Source organism: Camelus dromedarius, chromosome 17 (genome assembly GCF_036321535.1).
Source record: "Camelus dromedarius isolate mCamDro1 chromosome 17, mCamDro1.pat, whole genome shotgun sequence".
NCBI lineage: Eukaryota > Metazoa > Chordata > Mammalia > Artiodactyla > Camelidae > Camelus > Camelus dromedarius.
The window spans coordinates 45,030,050-45,047,869 of record NC_087452.1 but is presented as its reverse complement, the minus strand read 5'-3'; the positions used below and the strand labels follow the sequence as shown (position 1 = coordinate 45,047,869).

Below are 17,820 nucleotides of genomic sequence, written 5' to 3'. Positions count from 1 at the left end.
CATGACTACCAGATAATCTGACTCATCAGAAAGATTACTTCAATATCATGCACAGGAATCTGACAGAAACTTATGAAAATCCTAAACCATCTTTCTGCCCCGTCCTTTAGAGCACATGATCAATTCTGTAGCATTTCCCAAAAAAGGTCTTTTTTTTAAAATAATTCACATATTCTAATGCTCATACTAAGCAGTTTCTTACTCACTTTCTGCTCGAGGATTAGCAATGTTTCTTGACTTTCAAGCTTATCCTACAAGACGAGGATAACAACCTATGATTTTTTGTTTTCCTAAAATCTTGTCACCTGGATCAGAGAAGACTCAAAATCAATTCAGCCACACTGTTACCTGCCTCTGTAAGAGAACTTCACTGTGCCCCAAAGTTACACGTGTCCCCTCCTAACCCCAAAGGGATGGGAGTCAACAGAAACAAGGGTCCAAATTACGAGGATGTGACCTTACTGACACCCCAGGAAAGCATTTGAGACTCTGACCCTTATATAAAATTTCCCAGGCTCACTTATTTGTTACCTATAAATAAATAAATCTGAGCAGCAAGATCTCTGTCTGAGAATCATGAAGTGCCCCGTCTTTCTGTAGTCCTGACTGAAGCATGCTAATGTCCACTTGGATCTGGGGAGGGGACCGGATGGAAAACAGGCAGCTGACATGAGGGGGGTCCAGCCTAGGTGTCTGGAACAAGCCCTGAGTGGCCAGCAGCTCTGGCTACAACACTCTCATCTTCACAAGACTGCGGGGAGGTCTCCGTGCACCCCTGTGGGTCACTGTCCCGTGGCTCCAGACAATGGAATATATATATGTCTGGAAGGGAGTGCAAGAAAGAAGAAGGGGAGGAGGTGAAGGGTGGGGAGGGACTGACCTGGATGGCCTGGCGGCCCTGCTGGGCGTCAGCCAGCAGCTGGATGGTGAGTGCCCGTGAGTCCTGCAGCGCCTCCTGGAGGTAGACAAAGCTGTGGCCGCCGTGCCGGCCCACCGTGCACTCCCGGCAGATGGGCACCGAGCACGTGTCACAGTACAGGTGCAGCACCTGGGGACCAGAGAGGCAGCAGGGTTAGTGAGATGCAGGATGGGGAGGGAGGCTGACTGAGTACTCTGGCTCCCGGAACCCCGCCATAAACAAGCACACCCCACAGGGAGCACCAGCCCTGCAGTCAACAGTGAGCACTTCCTCAATAAGAAAAAACAACCAACTCCCTCATTCTACTCCAGTATCATTCAGAACCGTAATGGAGACACTTCAAAGGCAAAGACGAAACAAAACAATCTCCTGGCATAAGAGATTTCCCTGTATCTCAGATTAATTACTCCCAGAAGTTTCAAGATTCTGTTTCCTTGGTATCAGATTGGCGGCGGCAAAGCTTCCCTCGCCACCCCAGCCTCTGGTGTGTGAAGCCAGGTTAGGGGCGAGGATTCACGGCCCTCACAGCACAGCCTGCTGCCCCTCCCTCCCTATCAAGGATCTAGATGATTGCACCCAAGGCACTCAAGCAGGGTGCGGGCCTAAGCTCCTGGAACGAAGGCAGAAAGAAAGCCAGCCAGCTTCTTGTCTTTCCTCTTCCTGTCAAGTTGTTCCAAGGAGCTGACCCTGGGAGGCAGTCTGAGCCCACGGGACTGCTTTATGTGATGCTCTGTGTTTCCCTGGGGCCCAGAATGCTGGGCAGGGAGAGCGTGCTTGCCATCACCTCCTTCTGCTGGTAAGTCAGGAGCTCCCAAGAGTCACTGTTCCTTGGCCCAGAAACTGGGCAGCCCCGGCATATCCCTCCACAGGGCAGGCACTCCGGAAATGTCCGCTGGATTGCTTTCAAGACCAGAGCTTCAATCTGCCTCTGGTACACCTGGGGGTGAGGGAAAGCCAGCCAACTTGCAACAGGCAGGGAAGTCTTGTCCAAGAAAAGGGGGGGAGAGGGGTCTTTCAAAGACACAAGCGCTCAGTCCCTATAGAAGGTGTGTAAGGCCACATGGGGAGCAACGGCGGGGCACTCCGACGAGCTGGGTCCAACACAGGGGCCCTGGAGACCTCATCCAGAGCACAGAGCACCTGGCGGACTTGAGACTCAGGGCACTTCTGGGAGCAGAATGCTGTGGCAGGGAGCAAGGGCTGGAGGCGGCCCTGAGGTCCAGAAACTTCCCACGAGTGAAAGCCCCAAGGAGTGAGAAGTCTGCTTCACTCATTCTCCAGAGGTTATCTTATTCCAACCAAAGTCGTGGTGTGGAGCGTGTCCACAGGAAGTGATCTCCCAAATGGCTGTCAGGCAAGCAGCGGGTGTGACCCAGCAAGGCTTAGGCTGCTTCTCGGGGAACTCTGGGATCCAGAAATAGGAAAAAGGAAAGATTTAGGCTATCACATTTCTACTTTCAAGAAATGGCTGGTGGGGAGGGAGGGTACAGCTCAGTGGTAGAACGCACGCTTAGCATGCACAAGGTCCTGGGTTCCATCCCAGTACCTCCTCCCCCCCCCCAAAATTAAAAATAATATAATAAATTTTTTTAATGAATGAATGAAGGAACATAAATGTGCCATACCAAAAAATGGTTGTGATATGGCAAGTTTTATGGACACTATTTTATAGCAGGAAATGTGATCAGGTTTGTAACCTTTACTGCTGTTTTTGTCCCATGAAGTACGTGTCCAGCAACCATGGGAGACACTGCCTTCTTGAAGGCCAATCACTTTTTGAAGAAGGTCCACCATCCAGAGACCACCTAATCTTTATGATGTGATAAATCTAAAATTCTCAAGCTAGCCTTTGATACTAATTGAAAAATGCTCAAGTGGGTGAACCTGGGGACACTGCTGGACACTTTTTGCAACGTGGTGCTAAAGCAATTCTCTCATCACCTTCGACAACTCAACCGCATTCCTCCCCTCTGCTCTCCCCATTTGTCACGGGAATAAAGGGATCACTAGGCTCGTGTGAAGTGTGAAAATCTTCCACCACTATGTTCCCTGCTCTTCCCAAACAGCTAAGCCATCTCCTTTTTATCTCTTCTCAGGATTTACCTTTTCTCGGGACAGCTGTGTGCTGGGTTTAGCATCCTCAGTCTGTGGGCTCATGGATATGGTAAAGGCTCATCTGCGCAGGGCGTGAGCAGGAAAGAACCTCGAGCCCCAGCCGGGCACTACCTGGCCAGGATACACTATCCAGTCACCTGTCTGGGCTTCAGTCCCACATGTGGAACACACGGGGGTCTGACAAGGTACCTCAGGAAACTCCTTCCGCTCCGGAAATCCCAAGAACCCTATCTTTGAGGACACTGGAAAGCTACGGCTTTGAGTTATTAATTCTGGGCTGAGCCAGAAGCCAAGTTCCAGGTGCCAGTTGTGCAACTACAAGGAATTGGGGCGATTTTTCTGGGCTTTGGGTTTGCAAAATCCAGAGCCTGGATGATGCTGTGCATGGGAGCTATCTTACAAATGGTAGGTTTTAAAGGATTCTTCAGATGAAAAGGCTGGGGAAGAAATCCTGGTCATGATGGGTGGCCGCAGGATGCCCGAAGCCCGCGTTCCCAGCCCCACCAGGCCCAGCCTGGAGAGCCCAGATCCTCTCAAATGGGCAACTGGGTCCTGGGATGTTATCCTGCCCGACATCATCTCACACGGGACTGATGCTGCTCTAAGTGCCTAGAACACACTGTGACTTTCGAAAGTGCCCCCGTTTCTGCAGTTCCAGGCTAACTGGACCACGGAGATGGGGCTGGGGCTGGGCGTGGGGGGCACCCAGCTAGTGGATAATACAAGACTCTGGGTGGGTTAAAGCAGAGCCCCTGTGGTGCTTTTCATTAACAGACTATTGATTTTTTTTAAAGAACACATCGTCTAAACCTGAAAATGCCATCACATTTTGTGAACTTGCTAGTGAAATGCTGGAGTAAAGCTTTGGGAAGATGTTGCACTCCATTTAGAAGCTCCACATCTCAATTTCTAAAGTCGAAAACCTACAATTTTAGGGCTTGTGAAACTCAATGAACAGGCAAGGATGCATATGGGTGCAACTCTCTCTGAAGCAGCTTATTTAAGGCAATTTTATAAGAATAAACTGGAGGGCTGCTCAGAGGGTCCACAGCCAGGAATGAGGCAGAGGCCCTGCAATGCAGCTCCGGGAAGGGGGCGGGGGCGGGGGCAGGAGCAGTGCTCCGGTGGCAGGAATTCCAGGGCCTGGAGCAGCCGGTCTGGGGCTTCCCGGGCAGATGCTCGGACACGCCCCCTCCCCCCCACATGGCGACAATCTGGCTGCCCCAGCTGAATGGAGCAGGCTCGACCTCTGACCTTGCAAGTGACCACCCTCTTCCCTGCCCCCAGCTTCCAGAATGCCCCACCCACTGCCTTCCTCTCCCAAAATTTCTAAAATACCAGGCGGAGACAAAGACCCAGGAATGTGGGCTCAGCAGGAGAGGAAGGGGGAAGGTTTCAGAAATAAGTAAATAAATAAATAAAAATACCAAGCAGGCAGGTTTACCTTAGCCAGTGTGTGAATTGCTTTGTTAATGAAAAACTGCGCGTGTCTGCGTGCGCACGCGCATTCCCAGAATCTACTTTTTTATACCACGTGTGATCCAACAAGGAACACCCCACCCGCCCCCAAGTCCTATTGGAGCACCAGGTTAAAATACAACTACCCGCACCAGTGAGAGGTGTGCAGAGAAAGGGTGGAGGCGGCCTCTCACTGTCAAGATGCCCCCACTGAAATAATAAATATGAGTCGCTGATAAACGTATTTTTTGCGATGTCTTTGACGGGGGACGTCTAGCTTCCCACAAGCTCAGGCCTAGACAGAAGGGTTGTCCACCTGCCTGGGAGGGTTTCTGTGTCTCCACCACAGACTGAAGTGGAGGAGGGCTGGTGACAAGCAGAAGCCTTATCTGTCCCTGCCACTCAGCAGGCTCTCCTACTTACAAATGGTACAAGGAGTGAAGCCCAGCCCTGAAACTAAGTCTAGTCAACAACATCAAACCAAGCTTTAGAGGCGGGGAGGAGGGTACAGCTCAGTGGTAGAGCCCATGCTTAGCATGCACGAGGTCCTGGGCTCAACCCCCAGCGCCTCCATTACTATGTAAGTTTAAAAAGCTAAAGATCTAATCTGTTCTTAGAAACAATAATTGGTACATATATGTAAACTAAAAAAAACGTGCAGTATACTGTATATATGTATTTACATGCAATATAATGTGTATGTGCAGCTGAACTGTAATAATTATACATAATAAAGCTGAAAAAGGAAAAAAGTTAATAAATAAACCTAATTACCTACCTCCCCCCCAAAAATTAAAAATAAAAACAAAAAAGCAAAAAACCAAGCTTTACTCGATTTAGGGAAAGCACACTGAATGTCGGGAGCTCTTAAACCCGCAGAAGAAGCCTTTCTGCATCCTGGGCCACGTGCTGTGGCCTCGGGCGCCTGGGAAGAGAGCAAAGAAAGGAATCTGGCCCCTCCTTACACCGTCAGTACCAGCTCAGGACAGCAGAGCCCCGCTGAGGACAAATGACCTCTTTGGGGAGTAAAGGGGTCTGGAAATCTTTTTAAAAACTTAGACAAGGAACACATATGCATTTTCAATGCAAAAAAACACACACAGATGCAAACAGTTTTTTTCGAATCTCCCCCAATTTCTCATTCAGTTGTTTCTAACTTTTTTAACCTAATCACTCAAAATGATGCTCTATTCTATGCAAACATGAATTGTTTTTTAAAGATGCAAATAGGAGAGTGCTATGCTAGACTTTTTTCACTTAACTATATTAACTTGGAGAATGTTCTGGGTCCACTGGGTGTTTTATGAATGGTTATGTGGTGTGTCTGTCAATGTACAACTTATTTAATTAGTACCTGCTGATAGGATTTTACCCTGTTTCCCAGTTTTTGAAAAACCACAAGCAATGCTGCAGTGAATATTTGGCGTGGGGGGAGTAATTAGGTTTATTTATTTATTAGAGGAGGTACTGGGGATTGATCCCAGGACCTCGTGCATGCTAAGCATGCACTCTACCACTGAGCTATATGTTCCCCCTGCAGTGAATATTCTTTATATGGGTCTTTATAAAGCCCAGAATTTTCAACGTGCTAATATATTCAACTGCTATACCATTTGCCCTAGGAGAAGGAAAAAAAATCTACTCACAAGTGTGGACAGGAAGGCTTTTTTAATTTAATAACTTGAAGTCAGGTCAACCTCCATCTCTGTGAGGAACCAAGGTTGTCAAGTGCCAGTTTCTGTTCCCAACAAGACCGAACATACACAGTGAGGCCAGCTCAGGGACACCAGGGAGACAACGGGGGACTGGGAGTTGAGGTCCACTCTGCTGGGCTGGGAAGGGGGGGAAGGTGGAGGCTGAGACTGAAAGAAGCCCAGAGCAGAGGAGCAGCAAGAAAGGAAGGCTTGTGCTTTGTGTCCTCAGAAGTGGCCGCTAGGAGATTCTCCCAAACACAAAAGGCTGGGGACAAGTGAGGCTGCTTGGGGGACGACTCCAGGGGGACAGTGCAAGGGGTCTCAGGCAACGTACAGGCTGAAGGGTGTTGAGGATAAACAGTCCCAGAGGGTCTTTCAAACATCCAGTGAAACAAACACGGGGGAGCCGCAGACAAGCCCAGAAGCCCTCCTGCGATCCTCAAGTCCAGCAGAAGCTGGAAACCAGAACTTTTTACATAGTTAGCAGCAAACCTGAACTGGCATGGAAATGATTCCTAATTTTAATCTATACCATCTAGTGTGAGTTTTCATATATTTCACTGAAGAAACAGAAGGCTAATATTCATTATTTTGTGGTGCTGTTTCATACTATCCAGTTCCCAAAATCAGAAATTCTGGGTGTCGAGGCACACCTGATCCCAAGAGCTGGACTAAGAGACTGGATGTGAACCTGTCGGGCCAGGGAGCCGAGTCAGGCTCATCATTGGCTAAACGAGCAATGGGAAGAGCTGAGACCCTGAGGTGGAGGGGGTGAGGGTACACACAAGAGCCCACGTGGGGTCAGAGCAGCTCTAGACCCAATTTGTCAGCTCCTGTGGACAAGGCCAATCCAAAAAGGAAGGGTTGGAAGCAGGAACGCCACTGGCTCCAACGACACCTTCAGAGCCAGTGTGGTCGCCAGTGCCAAAGAGAAGCACAGTTCTGCGATCACGTGTTGCTCACCTGTGATTTCTGCGCCACTCTAAAGCCACATCGTGACCCCTCTGCTATTTTCTGGAAGAAAATTTTCACACTCCTAAATGACCACTGCTGCTCCTTTTCCCTACGCCGACCAACCGCCAGCTACACCTAGCGAGACCCAGCTCCTCTGGCATCCCAAGCCACGAGGCTTCCTTGAGGCTCCCCTTCCCCCATCACCTGCCCCCCTGCTTGTGGGACGGGGTCCCAACACCCCAGAGCCGGGTGCACCAGGTCCCCACTTTATATACCAGCAATATTTATATTTCGTACTTTATATTCCATGACTCAGGGCCCTCAAATACACCGTCCATTCCCCCAGGAAGAACCCTCTCTGAGTACGCAGTTTTTAGTATAAATACATGCAAAAAGCAGAACCATGGGTTTTATGGAAAGGCACAGATGGTTTTATAAAAAGGCACAGATAATTAGAAGAGTAAGATGTGTTCCAAAGTTTTAAATTCGACAGACCTTACCTGCGGATTTGGTAAAAAGGAGAAGTAACTCAACGTGGGGAGGGAGGGGTGCTCACAGAACTGTCAGATTTGAAAGTACGAAAATGAGTTCACCCTGGAAGAAAACCATTTCCCCTCTGGCACCAGAGAACAGGGACACCCTGGCCAGCACAGCACACGGCTCTGTCCACCAGCTGTGCCAGAGTCACAGACAAAACAGCTGTACCAATACTTCTTACCACAGCTCCCCTCTAAAACTTAGGTTGAGGCAGTACATCTGAGTCCAAAGGGCCTTTAGGAGGCAAGAAAGGACATATAACCCAGGTGTGTGTTTTTCTGGGATCCTGGCCCTAAGGGGGATGGGGTGGGGTGGGGGCTGCAGTTAGTTTTTCAGGGCAGAAGAAATCCTCCAACTGAGCTGTATATAAATAAGCCCAGATATCGAGGTGACGACGTGGGTAGGAAAACGGCTGGCAGAAGACTGAGCTACTGTTAGCATTTCCCACGGCCATGTGAAACCCCACAAAGAAACATGTAACCTATAGAAGTTTAATCGCGAAGTCACAAAACACTCAGCGCGGGACAACACACACGGGGACTCGACATACAAGCCAGAGGGGGACACAGCTATGCCTCTGTCCACTCCCTTCTGGTACCCGGAGCGTCCTCCTGCCACCAGCCCCGGCCGGCAGCTGCTGGCATCACTGAGCCTCCTCGGGCACCTGCATCCCTCCTGCTTCCTCCCTTGCCTCACGCCCCACCCCCACCCCGACGCCCACCCCCGGGGCTGCTGACAAACCAGTTCTCCATCTAAACTCCCCCAGCCTCCAGGGGGCCCAACCTGCACCAGCTCCTTCCTGCTCTGGACTCTGCATGGTCTCCTGATTTTCAGGCTGGAGTCCTGTGATCTCTGCCAACACACACAGCTTGAAGCACATTCATGGCCACCACAACCCCTGAGGCCAGCAGGTTCTGCCCACAGCCTGGGGTGACTGATGTCACTTCCGTCTGGAAGGCTTTGACACCGGCCCACAGTGACAGAGGGTCCTAACAGCAGCAAGTGACTCACCTGTGCTGGGGGTTCCCTCCAACAGACCCAGGTTACCTGACACAGAGTGACACTTTGGAACATGCCAGAACTGTGTTTTGGATCACTGCCTACCAAGCAGTTTTTAGCAAATTAACTTGTTTACTTAAATTTAAAACAAAAATTTTTTTTCAGTTCAAAAATATAAGTAAAACTTCCCTATCAACAAAGACACAGGTATATCCATCCACACAACAGACTATTTTTAGTGATGAAGATCAATTACTGATTTGGGCAATCACTCAGATGCTTGATGGAAAAATCTGAGAATCAAGAAAGCATATCCTGCATACGTCCATTTATATTAAGGCAAAACTAAGGTTAAAAAAATTAAACAAGTTGCGATGACTACTGTGTAGCACAGGGAACTATATTCAGTACCTTGTAACAGCCTATAATGAAAAAGAATATAGAAAGGAATATATATACATATGTACAACTGAATCACTATGCTGTACACCAGAAATTAACAGTGTAAACTGAGTATACTTCAATAATAAGTAAGTAAATTAATAAAAAATTTTAGTGAAAAAATTTCAGGCGAGAACAGGTATGACTGGGGGGAACTGAAAGAGAAATACTCTGGAGTGATGGATATGTTCTATTACTTTGGTGGAAGGAGTGGGTACACAGATGTATATAACTGTAAAAATGTATACTTGTTTATGTAAATTATACCTTAAAAATAATCACTGAGGGGAAGCCCTCCCACCTACCACCTGGTGTTGGTGGGGTGAAGCTTGCAGCCTAGCCCTGGCCAGGTTCTTCATCGCTAAAGACCTAATAAATACTCGCTGAGCCCATAAATGAGTTCCTCCAAAGGCCCCACGTAATTTACTTCTAATAGGTTGCTACCATTCTTCCCACAATGTTCCCATTAGGCATTATTTTTCCTGTGTCCTCCACTATAAATATTATCTTAAGTTCAATCTCACAAGAGGCAAGTCGGACTAACTCCCTGGAGGTTTGGATAAAATTAGAACCCCGAGTCCGATTTACAGCACCACAGGCGGCCAGTGGTCACACAAAGCCGTATGAAATCATTAGTGTCCCAGCGGCCGCCGCGGCGTGCATCTGACCTCGGATGTACTAATGAGTGGCCCAGGCAGCTTCCCGCAGCAAATAAAAGAGATTTGTTCCAACACTCAGATCACTGCCCACGTAAATTGTAGATTTTTAAACCAGCCATGAAAGGACAGATTTTGACACAGATACACAGTTTTCCTGTCGCCTCCAAGGTTGCAAAAGCAAGACCCAGTTTTAATCTGCTGGTTTCTAGACAAAAGTTGGTGACACTTACAGGCCAACTTTAAAAAAGGACCAGACTCTGTAGGTGGCCATGTAACTCAGTCCTCACCTCTTAAACAGTGGGTGACACTGTGCACCTGAAATCTTTCACGCCCCCAAAGTAGCAAAAGAGGTCTCAATGGCCAGTGTGGCTGCAATCACATGGTCAGGTGGACTTAAAGCAAGGGAAGGCACTTATCACCTACAGAAAACTGTCTCCAGAAGGAAGCAGAAATACTCAAGTATAAAATTAATCACAGAAAAGTTTAAAAATATTACTGGCCATATTTTATCCCTCCAACCCAATAAAAATGTTCCTTTCTCTCCCCAGTTCAGCAAGTTCTATTACCTTGAGTGGCTGGGCACCTACATTAATGTTGTCCACCGCTTTGGGCAAGACAGGTCAACTCTAGCCTTCCAGATGGCCCCAGGTTACACTCTCGCATCCGGTGACAATTTTAAGAGCGGGCTAACCTTACTGAGCACTGCCTCCAAATCAAGAGGTTAACCAAGTATTTACTGCTGCAGGAATCTTGTTTGAATCCGGAGTTGTTCACAGGCAGGGATTATTTACATGAGGAATAGGACCAATCAAGGGAGCAGTAGATGGCCTCTGTGAATTCTCTCAACGCCAGCCAGTGACGCTCCTTGGCAAGGACTCCTGTGTGTCTGCAGTGTGGGGCCTGACTCCAAGTTCCAGGCCAAGGCTTTTTCTGAGGCACTCCTCAAAACTGCCCCATCAACCTAATTAAACGTAAAAGCTTTTGCACAGAAAAGAAAACCATAAACAAAACTAAAAGACAACCTACTGAATGGAGAAAATATTTGCAAATGAAGCAACTGACAAGGGATTAATTTCCAAAATAGACCAACAGCTCATACAGCTTAATATCAAAACAAGCAAACAAAAAAACCAAACAACCCAATCAAAAAATGGCCAGAAGACTTACACAGACATTTCTCCAAAGACACACAGTAGGCCAATAGGCAAAAGAAAAGAATGTTCAATGTCCCTAATTATTAGAGAAATTCAAATTAAAACTACAATGAGGTATCACCTCACACCAGTCAGAATGGCCATCAATGAAAAGTCTATGAACAACAAATGCTGGAGAGGGTGTGGAGAAAAGGGAACCCTCCGACACTGTTGTTGGGAATGCAAATTGGTGCAGGCATTGTGGAGAACCATAGGGAAATGATCCAGCAATCCCACTCCTGGGCATATATGGGGAGAAAACTCCAATTTGAAAAGATATATGCACCCTAATGTTCATAGCAGCCCTATTTACAGTAGCCAAGACATGGAAGCCACCTAAATGTCCATCAATAGATGACTGGATAAAGAAGCTGTGTATGGGGTGTGTGTGTGTGTGTGTATACACACACACATACATAATACATGTACAGAGCAGAGGAAGACATATGATATCACTTATATGTGGAATCTTAAAAAATGATACAAATGAACTTACTTAGAAAACAGAAACAGATTCACAAACATAGAAAACAAACTCATCGTTACCAAAGGGGAAAGGGCAGGGGAGGGATAAATTACAAGTTTAGGATTAGCAGATACACACTACTATATACAAAATAAACAAGGACCTACTGTATAGCACAAGGAACTAAATTTAATACCCTCTAATAACCTGTAATGGAAGAGAACTGAAGAATATGTGTATGTATAACTGAATCAATTTGCTGTACACCTAAAACTTGTAAATCAATTATATTTCAATAAAAATAAATTTAAAAATAAACAAAATCTGCCCCATGGAGGAAAGTGTTAAACAGAGGGCAGACACACTCAGGAATCAGTGGAGCTTCCTCTGTGAGCAAGAGCAGAGGGGCCTCAAACCTGAGCTCGGAGCAGCTGCCGGGGGAAAAAGGAAAGCCTTAGTCTTGTCAAGAAATGGATTTTTTAAAAACTCTTTTCAAGTTAGCACTTCATTACGCAATTAACTTAAAATCACACCCTCGTTCAACTCCAAAAACAGGAATCAAAATCGCAGACACCCCCACAAATGCAACAGAGCCAGGCCAGGCTAGGAGGCCGGCTTTAAAGAGTCATCCACGTGGAGACACGGAGGAACAGGAGCCCGGGGCCGTTTCTGGGGTGCAGGCAGTTTACAGAGTGTGTTTCCCCTTCCCTCCTCCGACCACTGACCTGGGTCGGGTGGGAATAAGAGGCCAGCTGATACATGAACAAAGCAGGACACCTCACTCAGAGGAAGCACCACTAACATTTAAAGACCTTTTGCAAGAAGAAGGAGGGGAGCAGAAACCAAGCTCAAAGGGGAGGAATTGGAGCCTAGGCAAACCAGAGGAAGCTGGTCCAGCAGGGAAAGCGCTGGGTGGCAGGAAAGCTGTGTTCCAGTCTGCAGTGACCTCACCTGGGGAAAGAAGGGCCCATCCGAGGCAGGAAGCACAAGGCACAAACAGGGATGAGCCCTCCAGCTGCAAAGGATCAATTCAGCAGCCAAAACAGGCGAATGGGAACCGTGGCTGGGCTCCACTAAGACCAGCAATGAGGTGCTGGCGCCTTGGAGCTCACCCATCCCGCTTCCCACTGGTGCACCCAGCTCTTAACAACTGTGGTTTCAAAGAAGCATTAACTACAGCAGGAATTGGCAAGGAGTCGGAGAACCCCAACACCCAGGCCAGCAGGATTTCAGTCAGGGGAATGCCAAGTAACGGGTAAAATAAGGTACACTCTGGAAACAGATCAATGCTAACACTGCCAGTAAAACCACTGGAGTCAAAGTTTAGAAGCCAGAGTTCCCCAGATCACTCACCGTGCATGAATGAATGAATGGTCTAGGGAGAAAATGACGATGAGGAGAAATAATTTCAACCCTCAGATATGGAGCTTCCTTAGAAATCCCACTTCATCCCAACAAACGGAGCCTGCGCTTCATCTCTTTGGAACTGCACCTGTGCACCTGTCAACAGAACTTAATGGATGACCTGCTGACCCTGACCCAGCAGGTAATGCAACCAGGAGCCCCTATTTTCTGCCAAACATAGAAGTGAGGGGCAGAACCCTCCCCCGCCAATACCTCCCAAGCAGATATTCAAGGAGAAACTCCTGAAAAGGACTGAGGTGGAAGATTTGTAAATGAAATTAAAAAGAGCACCCTGAGCACCTTGGCCCAAGTGCAGGGGAAGAATCTGGAGTAGATGGGAGGGGAAAGTTAGCTGAAGGTCAAGGACCAGAGGGGAAGGAAATGAGGGGCTGGGGGAGGCTTCTGAGCCGGGATCTAAGTGGCAGCCGGGTGACCTTGAGGGGACAGCCTGCCCCAGTCGCCTAGACTTGGAAGAAGACCAGGGCACAGCCTGGGGGCACCTCTGAGAAGTCAAATACCTGGGTTCAAACATGGATGTGGTCCTTCCTTCTCCAGCTGTTCTGGCTAAGTTGGTTCACCGAGATGTTCCTGCCCACAAAATAGGGAGAAGGCACTTCATCTCTCGGGAGGTGGAAAAGAAAGTGCATGAAATCCAAATGGCTGTTCTAACAGGAAGGAGAGGGTAGCAGCTGCTCCAGCTTGGTAAGGGGCAGGGCACGTAAAGTCCATCTCCAGGGGCCGTTTGCAAGGCTGGACATGTTAGCAAGGCAGAACTGATCGGGCTGTAAAGCCACTCCAATGGCCTTTCCAGCGTTCTCCAGGGCTGCGATTCTCTTTGCCCACTGAATGGAAGGAATGTTGAGCGATTCCACAAATATGACTGGGAAAAGCATACTGAATGTGACCACCTCTGTCTCACATCTCCAACTTCCTATGGGGTCATAGCACCTGCCCACGAGCCAAGGACCCCGCCCCTCCACTCTCATCGGTCAGATCAGCACCTTCCAGGCCCCAGCAACAGTCATTTTCAATATGACTCCGCAAAGCACGCGCATTTCCTTAACTGCACCCATTCTCGGCACCATGCCCTTCCCCTCAAAGAGGCTACAGTCCACCAGGAGGGACGATGAGGAAAGCCAAGTTTAGGGCTGAGGGAAGAAAACCAGAAAACCCTGGGCTTTCGATGGTAATCTCAGCAGACCTCTTGGAGGAAGGGAAGCCTGAGCTTAGTCTAAAAGTGCAAACAGGAACGGGTGGGATAAATGGTCCAGACAAGGAAGGCTCTACCTTCTCACTCTGCCTGCCAAATTCAGCACTTCCACGACTGCGCCCAACGGTTTCTTCTTCATGCAGAGAGTGCCTTTTAAAAAGTCAGAGCACAGCCCCCTCCTTGACGCCCTCCAGGGGCTCTCCATCCACTCTGTGCAGCTGGGCCGTCCTGGGCTCCTTGGCACAGGCTCCACCTGCTGCTGAGAGCCCTATTCCCACCCCCTGCTGCTGCCCTACCTACAAGGCTCTCTTCTCAGTTCACTCATCTGGGAATCACTTCCCCTGACTAGCAGTGGTGTGGTCCTGGGTTCCCGGCTTCCTCTGCTGAACTTTCTCTTCACTCCCTGAAAAGAAAATTCAGCCCACGGTCTGTCTCCTCACTGGAATTTAAGCCCTGCAAATGCTGCGAATTTTGTCTTGTTCAGTGCTTCGTTCCCAGCCCCTCAGTGTCTGACACATGGGTGCTCAATAAATATTTGGATAATTCTATTTAGGTCGGGGGGGGGTGGCACTGGATCCCACCAGAACAAACAGAAAAGGGGCGAAGACCGCCTCCTGCTCGACCAGCAGGGCTACAGCAGCTCCCCAGGTGATGGACTGATTGACCCTGCTTAGCAATCAAACCAACTGCCGACAATAAACACCCCACCGCAAAATGAAAACCAAACAAACAAACAAGGAAAATGGAAGGGGGAAGGAGACAGGGTGGGAGATAAAATAGAAAAACATGTGTCAAGGTGCACAGGTCTAACTGTGAACAGAAATCTAGGTTATGATAAGGAAACCCAGTTCCCATCACTGGGCACTGGTATCTGGGTGCATTTACGAACTTTTCCAGGAAAAGCCACTTGTGCACAAGTGAAGATGGCTGCACATCTTTTGCTATTCTTCTCATCAAAATACAAAATCAGCTTCCCCTCTGCTTGAATCTGGGCTGGTCTTGCAACCTCCCCTGCCCAGCGCAGTGCAGCAGCCACACCATCAAACTTGATGTGCTTGGTCAGAGCAAGCACTCAGGCTACGAGAAACCCAGGCCACAAGGAGAACTGGCACTGGGGCTGACAGCCGGGGCTGGACCCTCCACCTCCAGTAACAAGGACGAAAGACTCCCTCAGCTGAGTCATGAGAAACAGTCAGTAAGCAAAATGCCATTTTAATTCGATCCATTAGGAAAGACAGAACCGTTTTCACTGAGTTGGAGCGAGAATGCTTCCTTTCCTTCTTTCCCAGGGATTGAACAGACAGCCAGGGTTCCTTCCTAGCTCTGCCCACAGCTAACCCCATCAAGACTCCATCTGTGGATACCATTCCGGACCCTGACTGGGCAGCAGCCACAAGGAGAGTCCGAGGCAAATTCAGGCCTCCGAAACCCCAAGAGCTGGTCACAACCCCTCGGAGTCAACAGCCTACTAAGCCCGACCAGAAGCATCTTACGCCCATGTCTGAGACCAGGTCTATGAACAGGTGGTTCTCCAGAAATAACTGCCCATGAGAATTAGGTGGAAAACCACTGAAGTGGGGGAAAGGAGGGTTTAAATTCCCAGTAAGCTTCCCAAAGGGCCAACCCTAAGATGTCTTTCCACAGGGCTCCCCCAAGCCTCTGTGTCTCCCACATGCTTTCGACAAAACCAAACCCCTGATCTGACACACCTGTGTGTGGGTCCAGAGCTATAATCTTATTTCTCACCCAAAGAGGGCACATACTTCTCTGGTAAGCAAGAACCTTTACAAGCTACAGGACATATCCTGATATGTTCAAGCCACCCAGCTAGGAATTCAACACTCCCTTGGAAAAACAAATGACTTACGGCATTGTGTCTGAGATCAGAAGCAAACTCAATGTCCATCAATAGGGGACTAGTTAAACAACTGTTAAATAGACTGATTACTGGGCAACCATGAAAACGAATGAGGTGATTCAAGGAATAATCTCCAGAACACATTATGGAAAAAATACAGAAGGAGTAGTGTACACAGTGCATCATTTGTGTAAAGGAGGAAAACAGGTCCAAGTGTTTCCTGTCCACCAAGTCTACAGTGAGGGGTCCCTGACTGTGCTTACCTGCCATCACACACTATCGTGGAGCATTTTTCAGGCCACGCCAAACTGGGACATGTCTACCTAGTTAAGTTATCCAGAACTTAATGAAACTGTAAATATTTGTAGCAACAAATATTTCACATTCCTAAAATATTTGCTAAGCTACATATTTTGTTTACACTAAACAACTAATACCAGGTATTAACCCGATACACTGTGAACTGAAAAACAATGTAAGTAAGTACTCACAGTACAACCTTAATAGAGGAATGGGGGGCAGGGAGAGGCATGTGCTTTCTTTTAAGTCATAAAATCAAGAATGATATAAACCAAATTGTTAACTCTGGGTTAAGGTGACAAGCAATTTAATTTTTAAAAATTTTTAGCTCCCACACAGGGCATCTATAGGAGGCTTGAATGAAGCACAGGGCTCTCTGCTGAGTTCTGTCTGTCCGAACACTGTCAGACTCAGGAGGAACTGAGTAACAGCAAACATTTCTCTAAGCATGTAGCAGGGTCAGCTCTAGAGAAGATGCTTACAAGCATTAACTTGTCTAGTCCTCATTGCAGCCCTGTGGTGTACGTAGCTACGGTATATAGCTACTATTATTATCCATTCGACAGATGAAGAAACTGAGGCAGACAGTAACTTGCCCAAAGACATGATTAGAAAGTGGGAGAGCTTGACTCCAGAGTCAACCACGGGGCTTTGCCATCTCTACGAACAGTAACACTCCCTCCCTGCCAACTGCCTTGGAAAACTCAACTTCCAGCTACTTAACCTGGGCTTTATCATCCCAGGGCACAGGCATTTTGATCGTGTATCAACAACCACTGCTGACATCAATCCTCCAACTGATTTTTTTCAGGACAACCAAACTCAACAACCCTTAATGGCTCCCTACTACCTGCGGGTCAAGAATAAACTCTCTCTCTCTCTCTCTCTCTCTCTCTATATGAAATCATTGAAAAGAATGAAATTTTGCCATTTGGAACAACATGGATGGACTTGAAGGGTATTATGCTAAGTGAAATAAGTCAGACAAATACTGTATGATATCACTTACCCGTGTAATCTGATAAACACAACAAACAAGCGGATAGTAACAAAAAAGCAGCAGATTCACAGATATAGAGAACAAATCAGTGGTTACCAGTGGGGGTTAACAGGAAGCAGTAGGGAATTGTGAGATACAAGCTATTATGTATAAGCTAAACCACAGTAATATATTGTACAACACAGGGAATACAGACAATATTTTAATAATAACTATAAATAGAGTATAACCTTTAAAAATTGTGAATCACTATACTGTAACCTATAACTGTACATAATTTTGTATATCAACTATACTTCAATAAAATGTTCAAACAAATTTAAAAAAAAAAGAAGAAGAAACTCCTCAAGCTTAGCACATCTTACTTGAACAGCACATTGCCAAGGCACCCTAGAATGAACTTAGCAGGATGAACCCTCTCTGGGTCACCAAAGATTCTTGTCCTGCTTTGTGCCCCTGCTCCTCAGGGGTTGCCTCTGAGGGCCCCCCTCCTCCCAGCTCTCAGGGAGCCTCTTCCCTCTGGGCAGCATTTATTCAAACCACCCCTCAAGTTTCTATAGACAACCCCCTCAGGCATAACCCCGTAGTGGACACATGGTGAGACGGGAAAACC

At 47.7% G+C, this 17,820-nt stretch overlaps 1 protein-coding gene across 1 annotated transcript in view; it reads right to left on the bottom strand.

Moving 5' to 3' along the window:
• Nucleotides 1–17,820, bottom strand: part of TRIM71 (tripartite motif containing 71) — a 59,735-nt gene that overhangs the window by 14,214 nt on the left and 27,701 nt on the right. The window contains exon 2 of the mRNA XM_010982059.3: nucleotides 881–1,048. Coding sequence (XP_010980361.3) covers nucleotides 881–1,048 — 168 coding nt within the window. The remainder of the gene's footprint in view (nucleotides 1–880; nucleotides 1,049–17,820) is intronic.